The 27,185-nt window shown below is 44.8% G+C and overlaps 1 protein-coding gene across 1 annotated transcript in view; it reads left to right on the top strand.

Annotated features, from left to right (window-relative positions):
• Gadl1 (glutamate decarboxylase like 1) overlaps positions 1-27,185 on the top strand; it is a 183,460-nt gene that overhangs the window by 135,829 nt on the left and 20,446 nt on the right. The window contains exon 14 of the mRNA XM_041677511.1: positions 1,113-1,202. Within this exon, the coding sequence (XP_041533445.1) occupies positions 1,113-1,202 (90 nt within the window). The remainder of the gene's footprint in view (positions 1-1,112; positions 1,203-27,185) is intronic.

The raw sequence follows: 27,185 nt of genomic DNA, 5'->3' as shown, positions 1-27,185 counted from the left end.
TCAAAGAATTTTGAAGCTCAGCACAGTCTATCTGGAGGAACTAAATCTATTTTAAATCAGAGGCCTGAATGTAAATTCTGTAGATTTGTATTATAAAACATATAAAACATTTTCTTGTGATAAAGGGGTATGGAAATTAAGTTGAATTGCACAGCCCTTCCTTTCTAAAGCCTACTCTCTAGTTTAAAAATTTGTAACTCTATCTCTTTGCCACATCCAATGAGACAGTTAGACATTTCAAAGATGCAAGAGTGAGTGGGTCAAGACGTCATCATGGTGAACAGAAAACATTCCTAGGTTCCTAGTGATGGCTTCAAACCCACTGACAGCAGAACTCCATGTGGTATCCATCTTGACCTTAAGATATGAGATACTGACTGTTTATTCTTCCTGAAATACCAGATTTCATAGCAGGAGGGCTGACAAGCCAGGAAGTAGTAAGAACTGCCAGCACTGGTTACTGGCTACAAACTACATTTGTAGTGAAAAAGTATCAAACATATCTCAGTCACTGATAGTGCCCAGTGTCCGCCGATGAAGGTGGATTTCCTTTGCAGTGGCTTCTGAGTAAAAGGAACTGTATCTTACTTGAGAATCCACCCCATAACATATCCAGTACTGGTCAAATACATGTCTTTTTCTGGTCTTTGGCCTGGTTTGTCTTACATTGTGATCAAATGATGACAGAGACTTATCCTGTGACAATAGCTATGTTACTGTGTGGGTGTGCACATGCACATGCATGCACACACATGCATGCACACACACGCATGCACACACATGCATGCACACACACGCATGCACACACATGCATGCACACACACGCATGCACACACATGCATGCACACACACGCATGCACACACATGCATGCACTGGGTTTTGAGTCCACCCTTAATGTAGAGGAAAGAGATCCAAACTCCAGTAAAATAATTGTCAGAAGTCATGCAGATCTACTCTGCAAGAGTTTGGCTGTGCTTTGAGTTATACACATTTGGTGACTCTTAATAGCCTAGTGTGGAGTTTAAAAGTCTTTGTTTAATTATTGTCTAAGATTAACCTTAAAGTAACAAAACAGCATTCTTAGTACTATGATTTTTTTTTTAATCCTCAGCCTGAATACACCAATATTTGCTTTTGGTACATTCCACCGAGTCTCAGAGAGATGGAAGAAGGACCAGAGTTCTGGAAGAAGCTTAGCTTGGTGAGTAATGAGTGGGTTGTGTTTTCTTTTGAGGAGAAGGCTTCAATGCACCTGCCTACTGGTCTGTGGATAACTCCGTGGTGCCTGCCTCTTGAAGACCCAGATAAGCGCCTCAGTTACAGGTGTTTCTCTCATCTGCCAACGGATGGCATGCCAACAGTTGTAAACTGTGTTTACATCTAGCACATGGACTTGCCAGATCCATACACACACATGCAGAAACATCTGGGCCATGTGCAGGATAACTGTAGACTTTCTTAGAAGCTCTGCCTTCATAGGAAAATTAGAGCTTCTGAAAATGTGAGCTGGTGGCAGGGTTCACAGGCATGGGTGTGCGTAATGGCTGATGCTCTCGCTTCTGGAGGTGTATTTCCTTCTCAGCATTCTACCAATCGCCGCACTTGAAAGCACACATGAAACCTAAATCAGATATTCTTACTTTGGGAAGTTCTTGTGTTCTTGAAGGAAAAAAATGGGGGGGAGGGGGAGAGAGGAAGGGAGGGAGGGAGGGAGAGAGAGAGAGAGAGAATCTGAGCAGAAGCCAAAAGGTTATTTCACTAAGCAAAACTCCAAAGAGAAATTAGACAGAGCTAACCCAAACTAGGCAGGAGGCAGGGAGAGTCCAGTAGATTCTATGTTGTATATTCTAATGACATTTTTAATGAATGTTTATGAAATTGGTGGTATATCTTTAGTGAATGTTTATGAAATTGGTGGTATATCTTTAGTGAATGTTTATGAGATTGGTGGTATACCTTTAGTGAATGTTTATGAGATTGCTGGTATATTCATGGGATGAGGGGACCCTTTTGTCCTCTGTCTTTGTGATGGACTGGATTTCCCTTGTAGAATATTTCTTTTCATGACTATTTAGAAAAATCTACAAAAGCAGGTCATGTCAGAGCCACAAAGCAAGTGCTGATGTGTGGGAGAATGCCGTGGGCCTTAGTCTCTCATGTAGAGGGAACAAGTTAACTACAGTTTCAAGGATTCTTAACCTCTGTGAACCATGCTGACCATCTGGAGACAATGTTGCTGATACTGATGTGTTCTTCATTTACCTCACATCTCGTTCTTCCCCTACACTGAGTTGCTAGGCAGTAAGCGACATCCTATTCTCCTGACCAGAGAAGCCTGTACCACACAGCCAAGGGACTTTCAGAAGGAAAAAAAAATTAAGGATTCTGGGGCCTGGGTTTTCAACTGAATAAAACATGCTTGAAAGTGTCTTTATGGAGTTTGGGGTACATCTCAGTGATAAAGCAGAAGTTCGGGGTACAGCTCAGCGGTAAAGCAGGTGCCTAACTTTTTCTTGTTGGGTCAAAGCCCTGAGTCACAACCTGGGCATTGAGAGCAAGTAGAGGCTTCACGCGTAGCTGTAGAGAGCTGAAAATGTAGAGAAGGAGCCTCTGGCTCTGCCAAACAAAATCCTGCTTCTTATTCTGCTTTCCAAGGACCAGTAGTCAACGTTGCTTGTCCCTACTCACAACTACACATTGAAAATTAGCTTGGGGGTTTCAGCCATATGACATACATGTGAGAATTCATGGTACCCTTAAGACTAGGCAATCCCCTGTATCCTTCCTCCCAAGGCAAGCAGAGAAGATGCCATCCCAAGTTCCTAAAGCTTTATCTCGCAATCCCTTTCCTCCCCTCACCGGAGGAAACAGTAATTATTTAAACAGCTTCTGACAGTTGCTAGCCCTTCAACTTGCCCTTTGAAAGGAAGGAAAAGGACTTGCCAAACAGGCAGCAGTAAACATTTACTGAGGGATAGATGTATTAAGCACTAGGGAGACAAATATCAAAAGAACTTGATATATGCCCTTGACAAGTTCATGTTCAGGGATACAGCAAGGAAAGAGACAGACGGGAGTGATGAAGATAAGCTCAGCTTGCAGCAGAAGCAGAGGGGACAAACCTCTGCTTCCCTGTGGGAGGCTGGAGTGGAGTTTTGTAGACTAGAGGGATGCTAGGGGGGGAATAGCTGGAGAGAAATAGATCCTGAGGACGTTCAGAATGTGAAGATCACGAGAGTCAAGAGAAGGGGCAGCGAAGGATGTGAAAATGGCGAGCAGAGCTTGGAATTTTTTTTGTAAGCAAATTAAGAGGGAGAAAACCTTTCATTGCCTATGAGCTATGGCGCTCTGTGGCCTTACCCAATGCTATGTCCTCTCAGCTTGGGTCATTTCTTTTTATTTAGTGCACATTTATGCCTCGTGTACTGTGGTATACTAGTTAAGCAGTAGATACGTAGACTATCTCCTGTCAAACCTGAGCTCAAGAAGAGTGATGATTAATTTTAATTTTTTAACTTGATTGGATTAAAGAATACCTAAGGCATTGGTGAGGTACACCTTTGGGTGTCTGTAAGGGCATTTCCAGAAAGATCGACCCAAGGAGGGAAGACCAGTTCTAAATATAAACCGTTCCTAGGCAAGGGGTCCAGGCTGAATGAAAAGGGAAAGGTGAACTGGACCCCAGCATTCATCTCTCTTCAGCTGCTGCCTGTGGGTACAGTGTGAGCAGCTGCCTCCAGAGCGTGCTGCCATGACTTCCTCGCCACAGTAGACTGTCCCTCAAACTGCAAGCCAACAGAAACCCTCCTTTCTTAAGTGACTGCTTGTCCTCGGTTTAGTCACAGCAAGAAAAAGAGCGATTCAGGAACGCTGATGGAGAGAAATCAGGGCTACTTCCGTGTCCTGGCTTTGCCATCCCCTCGTGCCACAGCTTGTCCGGGCCTTGAGGTCCGAGTGATATTTTCTCACAGAATGTAAATAAGAAAGCACATGAAAATATATTACAGATGGTGGGTAAGCTGCAAGGGGAGTAGGATGGTACAGGGTGGGAATTGGAGTGAGGTTTAGAGGGGAATTTTCCCGTTGATGGATGGAGACTGAGGTTATTGGGCAGAGTCCGAGGAGAAACTGCTTCAAGTTGAGGAAGATGGTTCCAGGCCTGAAGATCATTTTTTGGTTGTGAAGAGATCATTCAGAATGTGACATTGGTGTTTCTTTGATTTGGTGCCACAGCACAGACAGAGATGAAGATAGCTAGAGGACTTCCTGGAAGGTAGGGTTGGTTTTGTCATACATCTCCTTTGCTTCTACTCTGTGAAAATCCAAAATCAGTAATGGATCTTGTGCTTATTACTGGTTGCTGCTATGAAAAATACCATGACCAATTGCCACTTACAGACAAAAGTCCATCAAGGTGAAGAGGCGAGGCAGCAGGGGCCAGAGCAGGAAGCAGAGATGGAGATCACATCTCCGTCCATGCACAGGAGGCTGAGAGAAGAATCTAGAAGTGGAGTGAAGGTGCAGACTCTCAAAGCTCACCCCTAATAGGCTTCCTCCAGCAAGACTCTGCCTCCTAAAAGTTCAATGTCATGGGGCCGAGTGTTCAATCACACAATCCTATGGGTCATATTTCTCTTTGCAAACTTCACAGATATGTAAGTTAAAATCAGAGAATTCATATATTCTGCTCTTCTCACCTTCACGGGAAACCAAACACACATTAAGACATTGTCTTTCATCCCCAGCAATGGCCAACATTTGTTCTGCAAGAGTTAGTAACCATCACTCCTTTTCTTTGTTGCTGGAGCTGGACAGATGGCTCAGAGGTTAAGGGCACTTTCTGTTCTTCCATAGCACCCGAGTTCACCTATATCATTCACCTATATCACACAACACACAGTTGCTGTAACTCCAGATCCAGGAATTCTTATGTCCTCGTCTGGCCTCTGCCAGCATTCACATACACCTGGCATACACTGACAGAAACACACACACACACACACACACACACACACACACACAGAGAGAGAGAGAGAGAGAGAGAGAGAGAGAGAGAGAGAGAGAGAGAGAGAAATAGAAGCGAATCTTTTACAAAAGAACAAATGCTTCTTTGCCTTTGAGAGCACCAGTCTCTTTGTCTGGTTGCATGTCATGCCTTTTGTCGTGATTGTTTCTAGCTGGAGAAGCACGTACTGCAGGCAGTTGTTGTGGGGCCTCGGGTTCTTAGTTATTCTCTCTCTACATGGGTGTTTGCGGACTGATTTGGAAAGGGAGAGGTGAGGCAGATGTATCTGCTGTTGATCTCTCTGATTTTGTGCTTACCGCAGTGTGAGAGCGTACGTGCATGATTTATATCCGGAGCTCACTTAAAGCACACTCCAAATTCATTTCCTCATTTATAGTGGATGGAGAACCACAAACAAATAAATAAGGCAAAAAAGAAAAGAAGGTTTTTGTTTTTGTTTTTGCTCCTCTGGTCACACTAGCTGGGTGAGCTGCCAAGTCACAGAGCTACGGGGTGATGGGGCTCGTTCTGCAGCTGGAGGAGAGGGCCTGTTTAGAAATGAAACTGGCATGGCACAGGGTATGTGTGTGTGTGTGTGTGTGTGTGTGAGAGAGAGAGAGAGAGAGAGAGAGAGACAGAGACAGAGACAGAGAGACAGAAACAGAGAGACAGCAGAGAGGCTGTTTCTGAGAACGCAGGACTGTGACATCCATTCTGTGTCACTGTGTTCAGTCAACAGGCTAGTGTGACTGTTGTTCTCAGGTGTCTTCTGCAGATGTGTCTCCTTCAGGCACGACTGTATCTCAGGTCCTCATTACCTTCCTGCCTAGATTGTGCCTCTTTGTCACTGTGTTCAGTCAACAGGCTAGTGTGACTGTTGTTCTCAGGTGTCTTCTGCAGATGTGTCTCCTTCAGGCACGACAGTATCTCAGGTCCTCATTACTTTCCTGCCTAGATTGTGCCTCTTTGCCTCCTGGCGTCGCCTTTCTCTTTTGTTCCTCCCAGCACATGTGCGTCTCTAGTCCTGCTGCATTAGCGCTGGCCTACTGTAGTACTGCGAGCTACTCCCCCGTCTCTGCAGCAGCAGCTCTTCTCTGCATCAGACCCGGCGACTACTGTTCACAACAGAGACTGTTAACAACGTTCCCTTTGTATTTCCAATGCCTGTAATTCTGTAGGGCTAAATGAGGTCTTATATGTGCTGAAAAGAGCAAAGAGGTTCATAATTAGATATATGTTTCATTATATCTCACCAATACTTGTGCACGGCAGCTTATGAAAATGCCTGGACCTGGTAAAATTCCTGTCTGTGCTCTGAGAAACACAGTGAGTGTTGTCTGCACAAAGGGAGAACCCTACTGGCAGGTAATGTCTGTCTTGAAAACAATAAGGATGGCAGAGTAGTAGTGATAACATTCTCAAGAAACAGCACACAAGTTTGTTTAGAAGAAAATACTTCTCTTGATTTACGTGAAGTCAAAAATGGCATCTATTAAAAATGGATATGGGGACTGGTCAGATGGCTCAGTGGGCAAAGGCGACTGTGGTCAAAATTGATGACGTGAGTTCTATCCCTGGAACCCACATGGTAGAAAAATAGAACTGATCCCTGCAAGTTGTCCTGTGACCACTTCACCTATTTACCTATACCATGGCAAACACACACACACACACACAGACACACCAGCGAATGAATGAATGAATGAATGTAATACAAATTTTTTAATGGTTATAGAGGGGCTAAGGAGACAGCTCAGTCAGAAAACTGATTGTGTGCTGGCATAAACACCTGAACTGGTTTCCTAAAATTCATATTAGAAAAATGCGAAGGGTGGTGGCATGCCCATGACATCACTGAATGGGTTAGAGACAGCAGTAGAGACAGAGGGATCCCTGGGGCTTGCAGGCCAGCAGGTTTAGTGAACTCCAGGAGTGTGAGAAGGCCTGCCAATGACCTTTAAAAGAGAAAATAAAAGACAAAAAGGTGGGAATTGACACCTGGGGTTGACTTCTGCCTTCTGCACATATGCTTACAGATATCTGCACACATATGTGTTCTCCACGTGCAATTTTGAGTGTTGCTGCCTGAGACTGAGAGTCAGCTGAGTCCTCTAGAATTTTTTTTACTGTGTGTGCGGGGGCATGTGCATGTGTACATGTGTGTGGGGGTACGTGCATATATACATGTGTGCACGTGCATGCCAGAGGTCTATATCTGATGTCTTCCTCCATCGCTCTCCACCTGTTTTTGACAGAGGACTCCTCATTGAACCCAGTTAGGAGAGGCAGCCTAGCCTGCGAGTCCATGAGTTATCCTACCTAGCCTCCCCCGTGTTAGGGTTCTAGGCACCTGTCCTCACACCTGAATTTTTATGTGGGTTCTGATATATTAGTCTCAGGTCCTCATGCTTGCAAGGCAAGCATGTTAATGACTAAGCCATGTCCCAGTTCATTCTCTAAACTTCTTGTAGGTACATAAATTTGCTATCTTACTGGAATGTAAGCAGAGATTGCTCTTTTGTTTCCCAGCTGCCCAGACTCCCAAAAAAATCACAAAGAAAGTATATTAATTGCAACACTGCTTGGCCTATTAGTTCAGGCTTCTTATTAGCTAACTCTTACATATTAACTAACCCATTTCTATTAATCTACATATTGGCATGAGGCTGTAGCTTACTGGTAAGGATCTGGCATCTGTCTCCTTTGGCAGCTACCTGGCATCTTCTTGACTCTGCCTACTCTATATATTTCTGTTTGAATTTCCCACATGGCTTTACTCTGCTAAGCCATTGGCCAAAACAGCTTTATTCATTAACCAATAAAGCAGCACATATACAGAAGGACTTCCCACATAACTAGAGTGACATAAAACACACAAACCCTTAATTTTGCGTACATTTTCTTTGATCAGTTTTAACCTTAAAACTGTTTCCTTATAAAAAGTAGCAGAATTGTGAGGAATGAAAATATACTCAGAGGTTCACAGCTATTCAAAATAACAATATTATACGAAGTAACTAAATAGCCAACTCTAAGGAACTAGTTATGTTTTAGTACATAATCTTTAGGCAAATTTAATGTTCTGACAATTAATATATATCACTAATTGGGAAGAAACAATTTAAAAATCAACCACTAAAGCATACCAATTTTGAAAAATTGTATTCATATATAGTGATCTGTGTGTGTGTGTGTGTGTGTGTGTGTGTGTGTGTGTGTGTGTATGCAGAGAAAGAGGCCAAAATTGTACTGGTTAATTCTCCCCTTGCTATAAAACAAAATACCTGTCACATTGTATCCACAAGACCAGGGGGCAGCTGGTCACATTGTATCCACAGGACCAGGGGGTAGCTGGTCACATTGTATCTACAGGACAAGGGGGCAGCTGGTCACATTGTATCCACAGGACCAGGGGGTAGCTGGTTACATTGTATCCACAGGACCAGGGGGGCAGCTGGTTACATTGTATCCACAGAACCAGGGGTGGCTGCTCACATTGTATCCACAGGAGGAGGACCAGCTGGTTACATTGCATTCACAGGAGGAGGAGGGCATTGGATTCCCTGGAACTGGAGTTACAGACAGTTGTGAGTCAATATGTGGGTGCTGCAAACCAAACCTGGGTTTTCCGCAAGAACAACCAGTGCTCTTAACAGCTGAAATATCTCTCCAGCCCCAGGTTTTTATTTAGTTTTAGTAATTAAAAAAACAAGGTCCCTTTGACAATCATGTGGCATATAGCTGCTGATATAATCTTGAAATTTTCCAGTTTTAGGAGATATCAAGGTTAAACTTGCTTTATGTTTTACATTTAAGGAGCATCTAATGTAGACATTGACTTTATTTACTTTTCATTTTATTTTATTTGAGTGTATCTTTGTGTGTGTTTACAGTGGAAGTGGCCACACACATGTGTGCATGTGTGTAAGTAGAGACAAGAGATCAACTGTTGGTGTCTCTCTCAGTAGCTCTCTCCCTTGTTAAAACAGGGGCTCTTCACTAACCTGGGCCTTACCAATAGACTAGTTGGTTGCCCAACAAGTCCCAGGAATCCACCTGTCTAACTCCATCTCCCTAGGGCCAGGATGGGTTGTAACCATGCACCACCACAGCCAATATCTTTACTTGGGCTGTAGGGGGGCTCAAATTCAGGATTTCATGCTTACCTGGCCAAGAGTTTGCCAGCTGAACTGTGCTTCCAATGTGTCTGTATGGGGGGGGGGGAGTATGTGTTATGTGTACAATGTGGTGTGAATATAGTGTATGTGTGTCGTGTGTAAGTGTGCATTCACTTTATTTTATGTAACACTGCAAGTCAAACCAAGGATCTTTTGCATGCTAAGCAAATGCCAGATGAGTTCATTCCCCAGTTCTTAAATCCTGGAATCCTCAATTCACTTTTACTTTTTTTTCTATTCCCTGTTTTTGCAATTCTCTGTTTTCTGTTTCTTTCAGGGGGGCTCATGTGGTGGTCATTCCCAGCCCATCATCCACCCCTAGGGATGACTGTAAAATCCATATAGAAGGAAAACCCCTCCCTGTCGGACATTAGACCCACAAATCAGTGGTAGAAGTGGGCTGTGTCAGGGCTGTAAACCCATGTTTGTACTGACAGTGCAGTTAGGATGTCTGGATGCATCTTGTCACCTATTTCTTCATTTTCCCATCCCCTGAATGACAAGGGGCCTCGGGGCTCCTCACTGCTCCTAAGGCTTGCGTGCCCCAAAGACCCTCTCTCTTCTGGGGTATTTCCAAGTCCAAGGTGAACTTGTGGAGCTTGAACAGAGTGGGGAGGCAGGCCCAGAGGAGGTGAGGCTGCAGGGGGCAAGCTCTCCAGAGGGAGAAGTCATTGTAAGCTCTAAGATGGACTAGACGGGGCCGTGGGAACCATAGTCATTACCGAGGATGGACTTTCTGCCTGGCCTTTCAGGACGGTGGCCTGCCTTGGATTTGATTTTTATTTAGAGGAAATAGCGTCTGGTGACATTTCTTGAGCACTTGAGTTTACAGGACAAAATTCATACCCACAACACAGCCATTAAGGAAATTGCACTGGACACGATGAGAAATTTATTGTTGCAGAATAAAGAATGGGCCCTGGGCTAAAGGACAAAAAGTTTCCCCAATTATCTTTGAAGCTCCTTTGCCAGTACCAAAGCTGCCCCCTGCTGGTGGCTCTGATCATTGCTTTATTCCTGGCTGGAAATGGCCACTCAGAACTGACAAGCCCTGTGGAAAGAACACAGACTTGTAGAGTAACAGTCACCAAAACTGCCTAGGCAGGCAATGGATGGAATTCTCAAAGGATCAGTCTGCTCCATCACTTCCCCTCATGTGTGCATTTGTGCTTCTGTGATCTCCTGTACTTAGAGAAAGCCATGCCCCTGCCTCCGCAGTCAGCCAACTCTTCCACATTTGCCTTTAGGGCTGCACCCTCCCCAGCACCTCCTCTCCAGTCTCCACTCTCTGCTGCCATGTCCTGAGCTTTCCTCCTACCTCCTCTCTCTTCTTCTCTTTCCCATATGCTCCCCCCGCATATATTGTTTAGCAAAACTAGGAGAAATGACAGGCTTGGACAAAGTGGAGGTGGTGACATGATTTCCTATTCCTGATGTGTCCCCCTCAAGTTTCTTCACCACCAATCCATAACTTTGTTTGTCTGTCTGCCTGCCTATCATCTATCTATATCTCTCAATCCTATCAGAGGAAACTCTAGAATGAAGTCATGAGCACTGCGTAACAGTCTGCTATAATCTATAAACCCACAGATACAGCTGACAGTTCCCCATAAGTGTCATGAGTGTGGGTGTGTGAGTGGCTCAAGGATTTTGTCACTATAAACAACAATTGATGGATATCTTCATATTGGCATCCCCTTCTTTCCTTTCTTTCCTTGGATCAGAGTCTCACTGTGCAGATTGGGTCATGTGGAAATCTCTGTGTAGTCCATGGTAGCCCCAAACCTAGAGATCCACCTGCCTCTGCCTTTTAAGTGCTGGGATTAAAGTCATGAGCCACCACTTTTGTCATTCAACTTTGGGTCTCATGTGTCTTGGGTGGCTTCAACCTTGGTATATAGGCAAGGATGACAGTGGACCTCTGATCCTCCTGCCTCTCGACCTTCCAGGTGCCAGAGTTATAGGTGGTGCCACTATATCCAGCTTATGCAATGCTGTGCTTCAAACCCGGGGCCTTGAGCATGCAGAGCAAGTCCTCTACCGTTAAGCTGCACCCCAGCCTTCAATCCTGCAATACTCACACCCACTTTTGATTTTTACTTTTTCCACATTGCAAACTGTCCCAAATGTTGTTGCCGACTGTGGAATTTGTGTGGCATTTGAGCCTGGATGAGCCTGTAAACTGTGAACTAGTCTAAGATGATTTTGTATTTTTAAAGAATAGGTAGTAGAGGGAATTGAATCCTCTGGAGCTAAAGTCCGGGGAATTGTGAGCTGCCAGACATAGATACCGGGAAGCCAACTCAGGTTCTCTGCAAGAGCAGTATCTGCTCTTAACCACTAAGCTTATCTAGAGCCTTTATGCGATTAATCTTTAATGACTTTGGACCCATTTGCAATTCTGAAAGTCAGAAGAGAGTCCACAGTCTTCCACACAGCTGTGGCCATACTGGGTATCACTGATGGACAGTGGGGGATGGGCTTAGGAAGGGAAACTGGTGTTGTCTTGGGTCTGCCTTACTGTGTATTGTATTAATTCTTGGCAGCCAAATGATTTTCTTGCTTCTCCCTCTTGATGGGTTGTGCCTCTCTATGTATTTAGCTTTCTCATATTTTGCATATTTGTATTTTGAAATCAGATGTTTCCCTGATAAATTTGAATGAGGGTGTACATAGCCTGCCTTTGAGAATGCTGTTTGTCACCTGGCATGCAAATATTGACCTCAGCACAATGCCTTTTCATTTTAGTCTTGTTGGATTTTTTCCCCCTCTGTATAGAAGTTTTGAATTTTTTATATATTCAAATCTGTCAGTCTTTTTCCTCATGATTTATTCCAAGACTTCAAAGCTGGAGTTACTGTTGTCTCATGAACCTGATAAATATTCTAATCCATCTCCCGCTGACTTTTCCATCAGTCAATAGTCTGTGTTTAAGTCCTTTACCCATGTGGAGGGTAGTATTGCGTACAGAGTGAAATATTCATTCAGTTTAATCATTTCCCCACATTAATGCACAGACATTCCAATTCAATTTATTAACTAATTCTTTCCACTAACATCATTAGCAAAGTTGGTGTTATTTGTGTGTTATATTTTTAAAAATTCTCGATTCTATTTCTGGATACCATAATCCATTCTAGAAATTTGTGTTTCTGGCCTTGGGGCCAGGAATCATGGGTTTGAAGGAAGTTGCTTTATAATGTAATCTGTAGTCAGCCAAAAACTACCTTTTTGTTGCTATTCTTTTGTAAAGTGACTTATTAACATATGATGTTTTAATATTTTAAAATTAGGTTTATCCTTTTTATTTTATGTGTATTTTACCCACAAGTATCTATGTGCACTGTGTGTGCCTTGTGAGGTCAGAAGAAGGCATTGGATCTCCTATAACTGGAGATATGGAGGTTTGTGAATCACTGTGGCTGCTGGGGACCAAACCCGGCTTCTCTGATAGATCAACACATACTATTAGCCACTGAGCCACCTCTCCAGCCCCGTGAAGGGTGTTTTAACTTTTGCATATGAATTTTGGAACTTTAAAAGGTTTTCTTGTCTTTTTTTAAAGGATGCTCTGTTAAGATTTTTGGTAGCATTTAACTACTGTATCTAGAGATGAATGAATTATCCCAGTACCCCTGCCCTTCTGGCTGTGATCCTTCATGGTTTGGTCAGTTACCAAGCATTTCTTTATCTGTCTGGTGTCATGAAAAATATGACAAAAGCAGCAGTTGGAGAGATGACTCAGCAGTAACAAAGTCTGATGCTCTTGAGGACCAGAGGCCAGTTCCCCCACCCCCACACCCCCGCAAGTTAGGTGGAGTAACTGCCTATAATTTCAGTTTCAGCTCCCTCTTCTGGCCTCTGTAGGTAACTGCACTCATATGCACAAACTCAAATCCACTCACATAAACACATAATACAAATAAAAAGTAATATCTTATAAAAAAGAACATAAGGAAATTTAACTGGCCATAACAATACATCCCTGGAATCCTAGTACTCTGGATATGGAGGGCTATGATACCAGCTTTGAATAAGTGCGATGGTCCAGGCCCACCTAGAATGAGACTCCTGTATGAAAAACAAACCAAATGAGAATATAAAGAAAGGCCTTGGAAGATGGTTCCGGCGGTAAAGTATTTGGCATGCAGGCATGGGGACTTCAGTTTGATCCCCAGAAGCCGGGTAAAGAAGTCAGACATGACAGCATATGCTGTGGGGAGATAGAGGAGGTAGAGAGAGGCAGATCTCTGGGGCTCAGTAACCAGACAGCATACCCTACCCAGCGACCTTCAGGCCAGTGAGAGACAGCATCTGGCAAACAAGATAGAGTTGGAGATATGTCTCAGTGGAGAGAATACTTGCCATGTAAACAGAGCTGGCCTTCTTTCCAGCTATTACAAGTCAGGCAGATGTGGCAGCTTGCCTATAATCCCACACTCAAGAGGCAAAAGCACAGGCTCCTCGGAGCGTCTGGCTAACTAAACCAGCCGAATTGGCGAGCTCTGGGTCTGAGAGACTCTGTCTCCATAAATATGGTACAGGGTGATCAAGGATGATGTCCGCCACCAGCCTCTGACCACGTACTTGTGCGCAGACATAGGCTTCTCTACACATATGAACATGCCTGCACAAAAACACTTTAAAAGTAAAAGTCAAGGTGGACAGAGCTTGAGGAAGGACAACCAAGGTATTTATCTGGGCTCCACATGCATGCATAGACACATGAATACACACCCCTACATATGTACATGTGCACTGCAATACACACACACAAATAATAATAGTAAATGCACATTATCCAAGCATGGTGATATACACCTTTAATCCCAGGACTTGGGAGGCAGAAGCAGCTGATCTCTGTGAGTTTGAGGCCAGGCCAGACTCAAACTTGTCAACATAGCAAGTCTCAGGACCGCTGGGGCTACATACTGTAACTAAAAAAACAAAACAAAACAAACACTTTTCCCTTACCCTAATCATGCAGTTGGACCCTTACCCCATTTGTACATATTATATATAAATCTATTATGCAGAATTTGAATATATATTCACATATACCCATAGACATACAGATACCTTTTTATTAGGAGATAGAAAACACACTGAATAAAATGTGATTATAGGCTTGCAAAGTGTTATTAAATGTCTAGTGTCTGTTTTGTGGGGAGGAGGTATTAGCCTGTTACACTGTAGAGTTCCGGTATGTTTCATCTGATTTTTTATACCATATAAAAAGTTTCAGAAAAATCATATGAAAACTTTGAATACATGTTGAAGGACCATATAGGGAAAAAAAATCTGTATTCAGAGTGTGTTCTCCTCCTGATGATAGTTTGTCTTAAGTTGCCTGGGTCCGGAATCACCTAGGAGACACACCTGTGGGCATGTCTGTCTGTGTGGGTCTTTAGCTAAAGAGGGAAGGTACATCCTAAATGCTGTCAGCCCCCACCCCCTTGCGACTGGGGCCTGAACTGTGGAAGGGGGAAATGAGCCAAGTAGCAGCACGCAGTTCTCACTGTATCAAAGGCATATGATCACCCTCTCTTCCTGCCACCGTGCTTCCCCAGCCAAAGATGGGCAGCACCCTCAAACTGTGACCCCGGATAAATCCTTCCTTCTTTAAGTTGCTCTCTCAGCTGTTTGGTAACAACCATAAGGAAAGTAGCTGGCAGACACCTCCTTCACCTGCCTCGATTACTGCCACAGTCCATGTCAACCGGGTCACTTGGTGTCTACTGGTGCCTCTCCCTACACAATCAGCAGGTCTTTAGAGATGGAACCCCAGCTACTTTTCTATAGACCTGCCATGCCTTTTCTGTAGAGTGCAGGCCACAAAGGAGGAAAGTTGAGACATTCAGGGCCTTTGCTTCCTCCAGATTCCACACTTTTCATGTCTTTGGCTGTGAGGTTCCTCGGGAGGCCCCAGATCTGTATACAGAATCTGAGTAGTTTCCTTAGGTCTCAGTGCCAGGAGCCTCCTTTTCTTAGACCCGCACCCCTCCTACAATCTTGTTTTCCCCATGTCTTACATATGTGGAAAATAGGGTCACATATACCCACACATATGTGATCTGCATGTTGTGTGGTATGGGGTATGTGGCATGTTTATGAATTGCATCATTTCTGCATTGCTTTGCAAGATAGTAACCATAGTTTCAGCATCGTGAGTGGTAATCCCCAATGCTGCACAGGGCTGTGTGTGAGTATGGAACAATGTCCTGTGTAATCTCTTAGCTACAATGCAGTCATTGCTTGATCCACTCCTCCACACAGATAGCTCTGTGAAGCTCCTTGTAGCCTCTTTTGTGATCTCTACAACCTGCTTAATCTGGATGCTTTCGCTGGGATAAAGTTTGGTCTAGGTTTGAAACTCATGGAGTAAGGAACAAGGATCTGGTACAGAATCAGGGAAGGATGTTTATTCATGTTTCATTTGTACACATGTGCACACACAGAGACTCAACTAGTGCAAAACACACAATGCTGTGAAATAATCACATAAAACACACACAGAGTAACCCATACTCTACAGTGCAAGCAATGGAAAAGTATGTGTGCATGTGTGTGCCTGTGTGTGTGTGCATGTGTGTGCCTGTATGCTGATGCGTATGTGCTTGTGGAGGTTCACATGTCGGTGCGTTAGTCCTCAAGATGCTATCCCTCTTGTTTTCTGAGATAGATTTTCTCTCTGAACCCCAGGGATTCACCCTTCTCTGCTTCCCAAGGATTAGGGCTAGAAGTGTGTGCCAACCCATGCCTCCTTTTACCTGAGTTATGGATCTTCATGCTGTGTGACTACCCACTGAGCTATTGGCCTGAGCTATATCAGCTCTACAACTTAAGAAGGGATTTGGCTGGGCCCTTTGAAATAGGTAAAGAAAGCACCCATACGATACTTGATTTACATACCGAGTGAGTTCAGAGGCTCATCCTGCAATGCCTACAAGAAAAATGATGTTGTATCCTTGGTAATTTGGAAGGAGAAATCTAGTTGCAAAATATTTTTATGGGCTGTGTTCCACATGGTAATGTTTAATCCTTGTTTGGCCAGTTTGAACTGATAATGTGCACATTTTTACTAGCCATTGATTTTTGAGTAGGGCAGCATGGGAAATCAACCTCTAATCTTGCTAACCGAAGGAGGAGTGACTGAAGCTTCCCCATGTCTTCGCTGCATCATCAGATTACTGTCCTGCTTTCTATTAGATGTGCTAGCATCTGTCCATAGGCCCCCGCTTATCATTTTTTTAACATAATGAGTATGGTAGAATTCTGAAAGCAGTGTATTCAGTGCAGAGTTTAGTTATCAAGATTTCTTTTTGCATCTCAAAATTATTCCAGTTAGTATTTCTTTGATATGAAACCTCCAGTAACTTGAATAATTCCCAGGGTGATTAATGTCAAAACTACAATCGTTGCAGCTATAAAAAGCTTGGTAGTTATTAAGTGTGCGTGTGACTTGGTGAGGGATAAGTACTGACCACTGAGATTGCATGTGTATGGTTGGTCCGGTGCATGGTCAGTAGAAGAAAGAGATTGTAGAACAGATCTAGAGGCATCATTGAGGGAGGCGGTTCGGGCCTTGCATCCATGTAAGGGATTCTAGGAAGAGCTCAGCATGGGTGCAGTCCTTTTCTGAAGGAAACATTTAGAGCCTGAGAGAGACTGAAGTGGGAGTGCTCCACGCAGAAAGATTCAAGTCAAGTGGCAACTAAAGGGGACAAGGCTGGAGGAAGAGGAGCGCCTGTCGATAGGCTGGAGTGCTGGAGGAAACACTGGGAAAGAGCTATCGCTTTAGTAATGTCTGTTACTATGGAAATGAAAGGAACGTATCCTGCTGGGTGGAGGTGCACACTTTTCAGGAGGATCAGGAGTTCCAAGAGCATTCTCAACTACATGATGAGTTCAACTGTAAGTGGGGGTGTGGTGGGGGAAGACTTTGACTTCTCAAAGAGGAAGCCAAGTGTGAGGGAGAGGAGCTGAGGCAGTGTCTAACTTTTGATACAAGTTGTGCTTTCTGTATCTAGTACAGCAAACCTTCTTTTTTTTCCCCCCAGAAAAGAGAATTTCCTTTCTTGTTTTCTAGAAAGAAAATGGATTGTCATGGTAACACTGTGACACTGTCAATCACAAAGCAGCTCGCATGCATCGCTCTTCTCTGCCTGGAAAGGCAAGATGTTGGCTGCTTGCTTGTGTCAGACTTTCCTTACATGGCTCTGTGTGAACTTCCTACCCTCTTCCTTGAACCTATGGGCATGAGAAGGGGGTTCTGATGGACATGGCAGAGGGGTGAGATCATGTTAAGTAGCTACTAATAGTTAACCAAAGCAAGTTGGAGAGCTCGGCCCAACACTGAAAGGTTGTAGAGGGTGCACCCCTCCCCTGTGGGAGCCAGAACTAGCCTGTAGAGACCATGCCCCCCCCTCCCCTGTGGGAGCCAGAACTAGCCTGTAGAGACCATGCCCTCCCCTCCCCTGTGGGAGCCAGTACTAGCCTGTAGAGACCATGCCCTCTCCTCCCCTGTGGGAGCCAGAACTAGCCTGTAGAGACCATGCCCTATCACGGCAGTGCCAGAACTACTCACTGTACAGTGAAAGCCAGTGCCAGTGGTGCAATGAGAAGTGTTTCTGCCATGGAAGTGAAGAAGTGGGGATAGTTCTGAAAAGGAAGTAAATCTGCCACATTAAGGTGCTATTTTGCTTAGGTTTTGCAACATGGAATTTAAAAAAAAAATCCCCTCTAGACAGCTGTCTCTGTGGTTCGAATGATATGCCCCACCTCACCCCTAGGCTCACTTATGCATTTGGACACTTGGTCTCCCATTTGTGGCGCTGCCTGGAGAGATTATGAACTCTTTAGAATTGTGACTTTGTAGATACAATGTGTTCAGAGTTAATAGCCTCACCCCAGTTCCTGCTCTCTCCGGTTCCCCTATGGGATAGAGATGCGATCCCTCAGCTCCCTGCTCCTAGCACTGCTACCATTTCTGCCTGTTGTCATGCTTTCCTGGCCATTATGGATACTACCCTTCTGAATCGTAAGTCAAAATGAATTTGTTTTCCTTAAGTTACTTTTGGCCGTGGTGTTTGGTAGAAAATGAACTAGCAAAATCCTGACAGTGCTAAGACTGCATGTTCTGACTCCCAGTGTGGATCCTTTTCTAGCAGGAACATCATGTATGTGTTGGGAAAATGGCTGATCTTAAGCTAGAGAGATGGTTCAATGGCTAAGAAATCTTACTGTTCTGGCAGGAGACTCAGTTCCCTCCCCAACACCTACGCAGCAGCTCACAATCATCTGCAACTCCAGTGTCTAGGGGATCTGGCGCCCTCTTCTGGTCGCTATGGGCAGTGCACTCACACGGTTTACACAGACCAACAGGCACACAAACATATACATAAAATAAAACTAAATCCATTTTTTTAAAAAAGACATATAAACTCATAGAAAGCTCATGGGGACAGTGACTGAAAAGCATATTCCACACTGGACTGACCATCAAGCTCCTCCCAGAGAGTATTCACCTCTGCACTCTGTGCCCCAAGACATGCCAGCCCTAGATCCCTCTCTACCATGATCTGCGCTAGGCAAAGTGTATTCCTCCCTGACGCTGCTTCTCCCACTGATTTCTGAAATGATAACACATGGAACTACAACAAGGCAGCTGTCAATCATGTCAGATCCCTTAGCTACAAAGCAATGTAGCGATCTCTACACTGGATGGTAGGATGCTAAAGAGAGAAGCCAGGGAAATGCTGAGCCAGACCCTCGTGGCTTCCACCAGAGGCTCAGAAAAAGACTTTATTAAAAAGCTGGCATTTGTACCAGGTCTCAGCAAGGGCTGCCTTTGGCAAGGATGGTGAAGCACTCTGCAAAAGTGATTTAAGACTTCTAGATCAGGGAGCAAACATGGAGAGGACTTAACTGATGGCAATACAAGAGGCTGGATCCTCTTGAACAGGGTCACCAGGAAAAAAAAAAGGAAAAGCCTGGGGAAGTAGCTCAGTTAGAAAACCTGAGTTCACCCACATTATAAAAATCTAGTAGAGAGAGAGGCACAGATTCGTAATCCCAGGTCTGGGGAAGTGGAGACACATGGGACCCCAGGCCTTGATGAATAGCCAGCCTAGGCTAATCCAGAGACTCCAGACCAATGAGAGACCATATCTCGAAGAGCTGAGGTAGACAGGTCCTGAGGGACGCCACCCAGGTTTTCTTCTCACCTTCACATGCACACATGTGTGCCTGCATGCATGTGTTCAGGAAAAGCAAGCCTCCTCCCATTGCATGTTCTCAGAGGACTTGCATTTGTTCTTTGTGACACTTCCTGAGCATTGTCTTTCTGCCTTGCACATTATTCACACGTGGTTGCCATCTCCAACACGCCCATTGGGGAGAGTCTATTGTTCTTCCTAGAGGGGAAGGTTGATTTCCCACATTTCCTGTTAGTCGGTGGGAGAGTGACAGAATCATTTCTCATATTAAACTTGCCAAGTCCAGGGTCTGTGGCTTTGGGTGAGAGGAAGAAGACGAGAGGAGAGAAGGTAAAGACAACATAGGAGACACCAAGATCTGGACGAAGGCAGAGACAGCGGAGGAAGCAAGGAAGAGAGAAGTGACTAGCAAGGAGGGTGTCCGTCAGGGGTCAGGGGTCTGACTAACCTGCTAAGAAAGGGTTCACCATAGAGAGGGGTGTGTGACTCAGAGCTCCTCAGACCTATCACCCTTGGGAAACTGTCAACAAGTACAGGGTTGGGAGGCAAAGCCTGTTGTGTGGGCCGAGTCCTAGAGTCCAAACAGTTGGAAAGAAAAGAGTTCTCTGCCAGTATCCACATTTGATTTTGCTCTTGGCTATGAAAACAAAACACAAAAACATCTTATAAGACTTTCATGGTAAAATCACCGTATCTGTTCGAGCTGCCTCTGTATCATACACAGCTTTAATAATACCTAGTTCCTGGAACTGTCAGGAGCACAAAGTTTAAATTATGGAACACTGTGGGTCTTAGTACACAGAGAGCCGACTATAAAAGTCACCTGGGTTTTCTGTGGCTCAATCACAGTCCTGCCTTCTTAAGCCCAGGTATCTATCCCAATTTTGATGATTTGTCTAAACAACACTGCTGCTATCATCACACGCGCATGTATGCGTGTGTGTGTGCGTGTGTGTGTCTGTGTGGTATGTGAATGGTGTGTGTGTATGTGTGTGGTGTGTGTTTATGTATGTGTGGTGTATTGTGGTATGTGTGTATGTGGTGTGTATGTGTGTGTATGTGTGGGGGGATATGAATATGTATGTGTATGTCTGGTGTGTGTGTGTGTGTGTGGTGTGGTATGTGGGGTAATATGGGTATGTGTGTATGTATATGTTTGTGTGTGTCTGGTGTGTGTGTATGTAAGTATGTGGCATGGATATGTGAGTGTACATGTATGTATGTGTATATATGTGTGTGCGGTGTGTGTATGTGTGTGTGGTGTGGTAAGTCAGGTGGTATGGATATGTGTGTATGTATATGTTTGTGTGTGTCTGGTGTGTGTATGTGTGTATGCGGTGTGGTATGTGTGTGTGTGGTGTTCTATTTTCATGCAGGTAGTGTGTGTTCATACAGAATCAAGAGGTTGATATGTCTTCCCCAGTCACCCCCACCTTATATTCTTCCAAGGCCATGCTGCATATTAAACATGGAGCTTGCTGATTGGCTAGGCTAGCTGGCTAGCTAGCCTCAGGGGTCTCTCCTATCTCTGCCTCCCGGCGCTGGGACTGCTGGGATTACAGGTGCATGCTGCCACACTCAGCCTCCCCGTGGGTGCCAGAGACCTGCCACGGGGCCCTAGTGTTTGTGTGGCAAGCACTTTACCGACTCAGCCATCTACACACACCGTGCGTCCTTTCATCTCTTCTCAAATCCTCTTTCCACTTTCAATGCAAATTTCCCTGCGCACTTCTGGTTTTATGGGCTTCTGATGAGCTAGCGTCTCATCTATCCTCTGGCCGCTTTTGCTAACTAATACTTCCCTGACTCCTTGCATCAGCCGAGTTTTAAATGTCAGACAGGTTAGGTTGATTTCAGAAGCTATATTTGAAAGGAACGGCATACATAAAGAGAGATTTGATAGTGGCCAGGAAGCCATTTCTTACTTTCCTTTTAAACGTGTCTTGGAAGCAGAAATGCATGCGCCGTGCCCTGCGTTCTGTGAATGAATGCAGTTTTTCTGCTGAGAGCGGCAGCTTTCAGCCCTCATACTGAGGTCAGCCCGCAGCTGTGCCTCAGACAACCCTGGGAAAGCTGGGGGAAGCCGAAGGGAAGAGCAGAAACATACCCTTAATGATTCAAATCTCTCTCTCTCTCTCTCTCTCTCTCTCTCTCTCTCTCTCTCTCTCACACACACACACACACACACACACACACACACCACACCACACACACACAGACACACCATCCACCGTGTACACACACACACATACACACCACACACCACGTGCACACACACACACACACCACACACACACACAGACACACCATCCACCGTGTACACACACACATACATACACACCACACACCACGTGCACACACACACACACACACACACACACACACCCCTTCTGCTTGTGTCACCCTACCTTCCAGAATCAGTTTCAAGGTGCACTCATGGTGGAACCATAAATTAGCTTTTATTTCACCGAGCAAATACACCATCCCACTCAGCATTTGCTATAGGTTTTTCAATGGAGCCATCTTCTGGGTGGTCCTTCTGGTTTGGGCTGGCCCGGGCTTTGTTCCCCTGCAGCTGCCTGTGGGTCAGATGTGAAGTTTTGCTGTTATGGAACTGCTGGGGTCTGATCTGGGACAGCTGGGCTCTCAGCTGTGAAATCTCTCATCCTCTGGCAGGTATTCCAGGCTGGTGGTCCTGGGACAGGAAGGGTCCCAAGAGAGCAAAGGACTATTTGTAAGAAGTCTTGAAGTCTGCCCTCAGAACCCACACAGCATCACTTCTGTGATAATGCCAGATCAGTACAAGTTAGGTGGAGGAAGGGACCGCCATGTCTCTTCATGGAGGATTTTGAAAATCACGTTGCAGCAGTGGTGTTGGGTGCGTGCTGTGATTCTTAGCTGCCTCACACCCCTCCCTCACGGGGTGTGAAGACTTTCTCACTAGAGGCAATGCGAGCGGCTACCCCACACCTGTCCGCGGGTTGTGAAGACTTTCTCATTTTGATGGGCTGTACCTCTCAAACTGTGAGCCCAGATAATCCCTTCCTACCTTAAGTTGCCTCTTAAAATGCTGTTTTAAAATTGTGGGTATGTGTGTGTGTCTGTGTGTGGGTATGTTCAGGTGAAGACAAGTGTCCACAGAGGCCAGGAGGGGATGTTAGGTTCCTTGGAGCTGGAGTTACATGGTTGTGAGTTGCCCATTATGGGTTCGGAAAGACAAACTTGGGTACCCTGGAAGATCAGTCTATACTTGTAGATGCTAAACCATCCTCCCATCACCTTAAGCTGCTTCTTGGTAGGACTTTGGTCATATCCATGCAGAAAGCAACTAATATTAGCTAATCAATATCGTGACTTCAATCATTGTGCTTTATCTAAAGATTTTACTTCTTAGCTTTATGTAGTGCATTTTGTGCCTTGATAAATGTTTCCACCTCCGCAATCTCAGGGGATACATATAAGAGTCCTATGAGGTCATACTTCTGTTTTTATTATTCACATTGCGCATGAAGAAACAGAGAAATACAGGAGTCAAGCAACTCCAAATCTGAAGATAGAACTTAAAATCAGTTCCGTCGTTACCAGGAACAACAGAGAGCGCCTTAAATAGACTTAAACGTTTTTCTATCATGATGCAACATTTCTGGGCTCTATCTTTCGTTTCATTCACTCATGCAGATATTGAATCAGTATTGAGATTATTCAGGCTGCCAGGTCGTGGATGAGGAGGGTTCCCTTCCTTCCTGTCAAGCGGAGAATGCAGACAGACAAATACGTCACTGCGTTACTGGCATTCCCAGTGTGCGTTCTCTACCACCTGCTTTTCTTAAAGAGAGGATGAATAGGGCCCTGTCTCAAGGACATTGTGGAGGAGAGACCTCTCAGGGTACAGGCCCAAGAAGCTGCCAGAGAGAAGGAGGTATCTTAATCTACCCCCAGTTTAATATATTTAATGATATTAATATGTAATTATATATCTGAGTTATCTTTATATTTATCCTAATGCTAGCATTGGGCTTATTAACATTTTTCTACATAGAAATTCCAAATTTGGGGGCCAGGGATGCAGCTCAACAATAAAGCATTTATCTAGCCAGTAGGAATTGAGTTCAGTCCTGAGCACCACAAAATTAAGAGAGCTCAAGAAAACAAGCAAGCAAGAAATCCTAAATGTTTTTCCACTTATCTTATAAGTGTGTCTTATGTGTATGTGCATATGCAGGTGTACGTGGCGTAGAGCACACGATTGACATCTGATGTCTTTCCTTTCTCTCTCAATGTTATATATCAAGGTAGGGTCTCTCACGTGAACCCAGAACTGGCTGACTTAGCTCATCTGGTTGACAACTTGGTCAGGGTCCCTGCCTCTTCCTTGCTCGTTCTGGGATTCTAGATAGGCTGCCATTGCCACCTGGCATTTACCTCCCTGCTGAAGATTTGAACTCTAGTCTTCCCATATGTACAAGAATTGTTTGTACCCATGAAGCCACCTCCCCAGCCTCCCTAAGTTTCTTATAGTACCGTCTTCTTCCAAGACACTCTTGTCGTTTTAATAATAAGAACTGACCTCTCTAAGGAATCTGGCTGATGATTTTATTGGGCCAGCATCTCTGTATGGATCTCCCAGGCAGTAAATAATCATCTCTGGGTATTCACATGGCAAATATGGCTAGGGTATACTGTAGCAATAGGCTGTATCTTTTTGATGGTATAGGAACTTCAAACTCGCGTTAGGGAAAACTACGCCGTATTAGACAGTGCATATTTGTGGTCACCCTACCACAGTGACACCTATTTTTTTATACCCAGAGGTGAAGGACCACTCTTTGTAAAAAATATTCATAGCTCTCTGGATGGACTATTGCTAAAGCAGACAACATTCTTCTAGACTCTTCTACAGTGATGTTGAAGTGGCTCTCCTCAGCTGTGCTTTCTCAAGGAAGACTCTTGGATTGCCCATGTTGGATGTTTCATCTGTTAGAAATTTAAAATACTCTCAAAGCACATGCCAGACTATTTTTCAGAAAAGTATTTAAAAAGGAAGGAAGGAAGGAAGGAAGGAGGAAGGGAGGGATAGATAGAGGGAGGCAGAGGGAGAGAGGGAGGGAGGGAAGGAGGGAGGGACGACAGATGGAAGCAAGCAAGCAAATACACCACTACCCTGTGATTGTTGCCCCCTCAGCAAGATGAAAATTGGTTTTTAGTGAAAATACTTGATAATTACAACTTGTTTACTTGCTGGTGTCTGTTCACCACAGCAAACAAGTTGGAGCTTAATTTGCTCCATAAGCCTCGACTTGGACAAAACCAGAGTTCTTGGACAGTAAAATTTTATAGACACTTGGACTTCTTTTTGTATTCTTGACTTATTTACATTCAAATCTTCTACTCAGTGTGTGGGTGCACCCCTCGTGGTCCTGAGTTCCTTGCTCCGTCTCCCACACACTAAGACAATGGGGATGTTCTATTGGGATCTCACCAAGGCCAGCTGGCCTAGGTCTGAAAAAACATGGGATAAATCCGGACTAGCTGAACATAGCGGACAATGAGGAATACTGAGAATTCAAGAACAATTGCAGTGGGTTTTTGATCCTACTGCACGTACTGGCTTTGTGGGAGCCTAGGCAGTTTGAATGCTCACCTTACGAGACCTGGATAGAGGTGGGCAGTCCTTGGGCTTCCCACAGGTCAGGGAACCCTGATTGCTTTTCGAGCAGATGAGGGGGGGGGGGGACTTGATCGGGGGAGGGGGAGGGAAATGGGAAGCGGTTGTGGGGACGAGGCAGAAATCCTTAATAAATAAATAAATTAAAAAAAAACAAAAAAAAAAAACAAATCTTCTACTCAGTGAGGCTTAGGTATTTATCCATGGAGGTGACACACTCCTTACCGTTTAGCTGTGGGATCTAAACCTTGTGCTCTTGTTGCTCTAGGTGGTCCTCGCTGGCCTTGAAATGGCCCCGCCCTTTCCCACAGTCATTTAGGATACAGGCTTTGTGCTGCTTTCATCATTGCTTTAAAACTGCAGCCACAGAATGCCCCCCTCCACAGAATGTCCCCTCTTCTCTCCTCGAGAGATCTATTATTACATGAAACGGTTTATTTTATCATTTGGACATAATTCCCATTTGCTTCCCAAAAGACTTCCCTGTGGGGTTTTCTTTCCATATAGATAAAAATAGAACAACAGACTCCCTACCCTATTCCACACAAGGAGAAAGCATAAAAGGAGGACATCACACTTGAAAGACAAACCGGTGTGTCTTTCTCTATCCCTCACTGGAAGAATCTTTACTAGGGCTGGAGAGATGGCTCAGCACTTAGGGGAGTTTCCAGCTCTTCCACAGGGCTTCATTTTGGCTCCAAGTACCTGGGTCAGGTGAAACACAACTGCCTGTACCTCCAGCTCCAGGCAATCTGATGCCCTCTTCTGGTCTTCACTAACTCCTTGCCCCCACGTGGCATACAATCAAACAGATACATATATGTAAAAAAATTGAGTAAAATAATGAAACGGTCTTTATGCATCTGGAGGCCACATTCTTCAGCAGGAACTTTCCAGAAAACACTGTGCATTGCAAACTTGGTTTAGCACTCGAGGAAGGGAAATATTGAATAAAATTGGACTTGCAAGTGGCTCTCAGTCGCTAGCTGGATATGACTTCCCAACATCAAACCGTCCTTCTTCTTGGAGCTTCAAGGTTTCAGGCATCTTTTCTTTTTCTTTCTTTTTTTTAAATTTATTTATTAAAGATTTTTGCCTCCTCCCCTCCACCGCCTCCCATTTCCCTCCCCCTCCCCCAATCCCGTCCCCCTCCCTCATCAGCCCTAAGAGCAATCAGGGTTCCCTGCCCTGTGAGAAGTCCAAGGACCACCCACCTCCATCCAGGTCTAGTAAGGTGAGCATCCAAACTGCCTAGGCTCCCACAACGCCGGTACGTGCAATAGGATCAAAAACCCAGTGTCATTGTTCTTGAGTTCTCAGTAGTCCTCATTGTCGGCTATGTTCAGAGAGTCCGGTTTTATCCCATGCTTTTTCAGACCCGGGCCAGCTGGTGTAGCACTATTAAAGTGAGGGGATTGAGAGAGGCACCTCACAGACGGAGTTGCAGTACAAGTAAGCCTTGTTGGTCCCCTAGCAAGTCACGACTTAGAGAAAACTTGCATAGGAACACTTGTCTGGGGGAGTCTGAGAGTTAAGAGACAGCTAGAGTTGGAATAGCTTTTCAATGTGGTTTGTATTTGGGCCGCTGGTAGCATGTTGGCCCAATCTTTCCTTTTAACATCTGAGGATCGTCAGTGGTTTGGGAGGAAGAGCTCAGCAATCAGTGGTAGAGGGAAGGCTGTGTGTGCGTGTGTGCGCGCATGTGTGCGTGTGTGAACATGTGAACATGCACATGGAGGAGGAGTCCAGAGGACTGCATAGACTTGAGTGAGAAATGGTCCCCCATAGGCTCTGGTACTGGAACACTTGGTCCTCAGATGGTGGTGATGTTCGGGGATATGGAACCTGTAGGAAGTGGAGCCTTGCTGCAGGAAGCTCATCACTGCGGGCTGGTTTTGAGGGTTTACAGTCTCCCCTATTTTGCTTAAGGATGTGATTGTTCAGTGTTCTTCTGTCACCACCATGCCTCCTGCCTGCTGCCATTTTCCCCACATCAGGGGACTCTCATCCCTCTAGAACTGTAAGCCAAGAGAAACCCCTTCTACCTGAAGTTTCTGGTTATCACTGTTTATCTCAGCAACAGAAAAGGAACTTTTCTAATTTAACTTTACTAAACATG

Source organism: Microtus oregoni, unplaced genomic scaffold (genome assembly GCF_018167655.1).
Source record: "Microtus oregoni isolate MIOR12 unplaced genomic scaffold, Mior012 000028F_ref0000031, whole genome shotgun sequence".
Lineage (NCBI taxonomy): Eukaryota > Metazoa > Chordata > Mammalia > Rodentia > Cricetidae > Microtus > Microtus oregoni.
The sequence above is the reverse complement of the archived record's forward strand: the minus strand, read 5'-3'. Positions and strand labels throughout refer to the sequence as shown.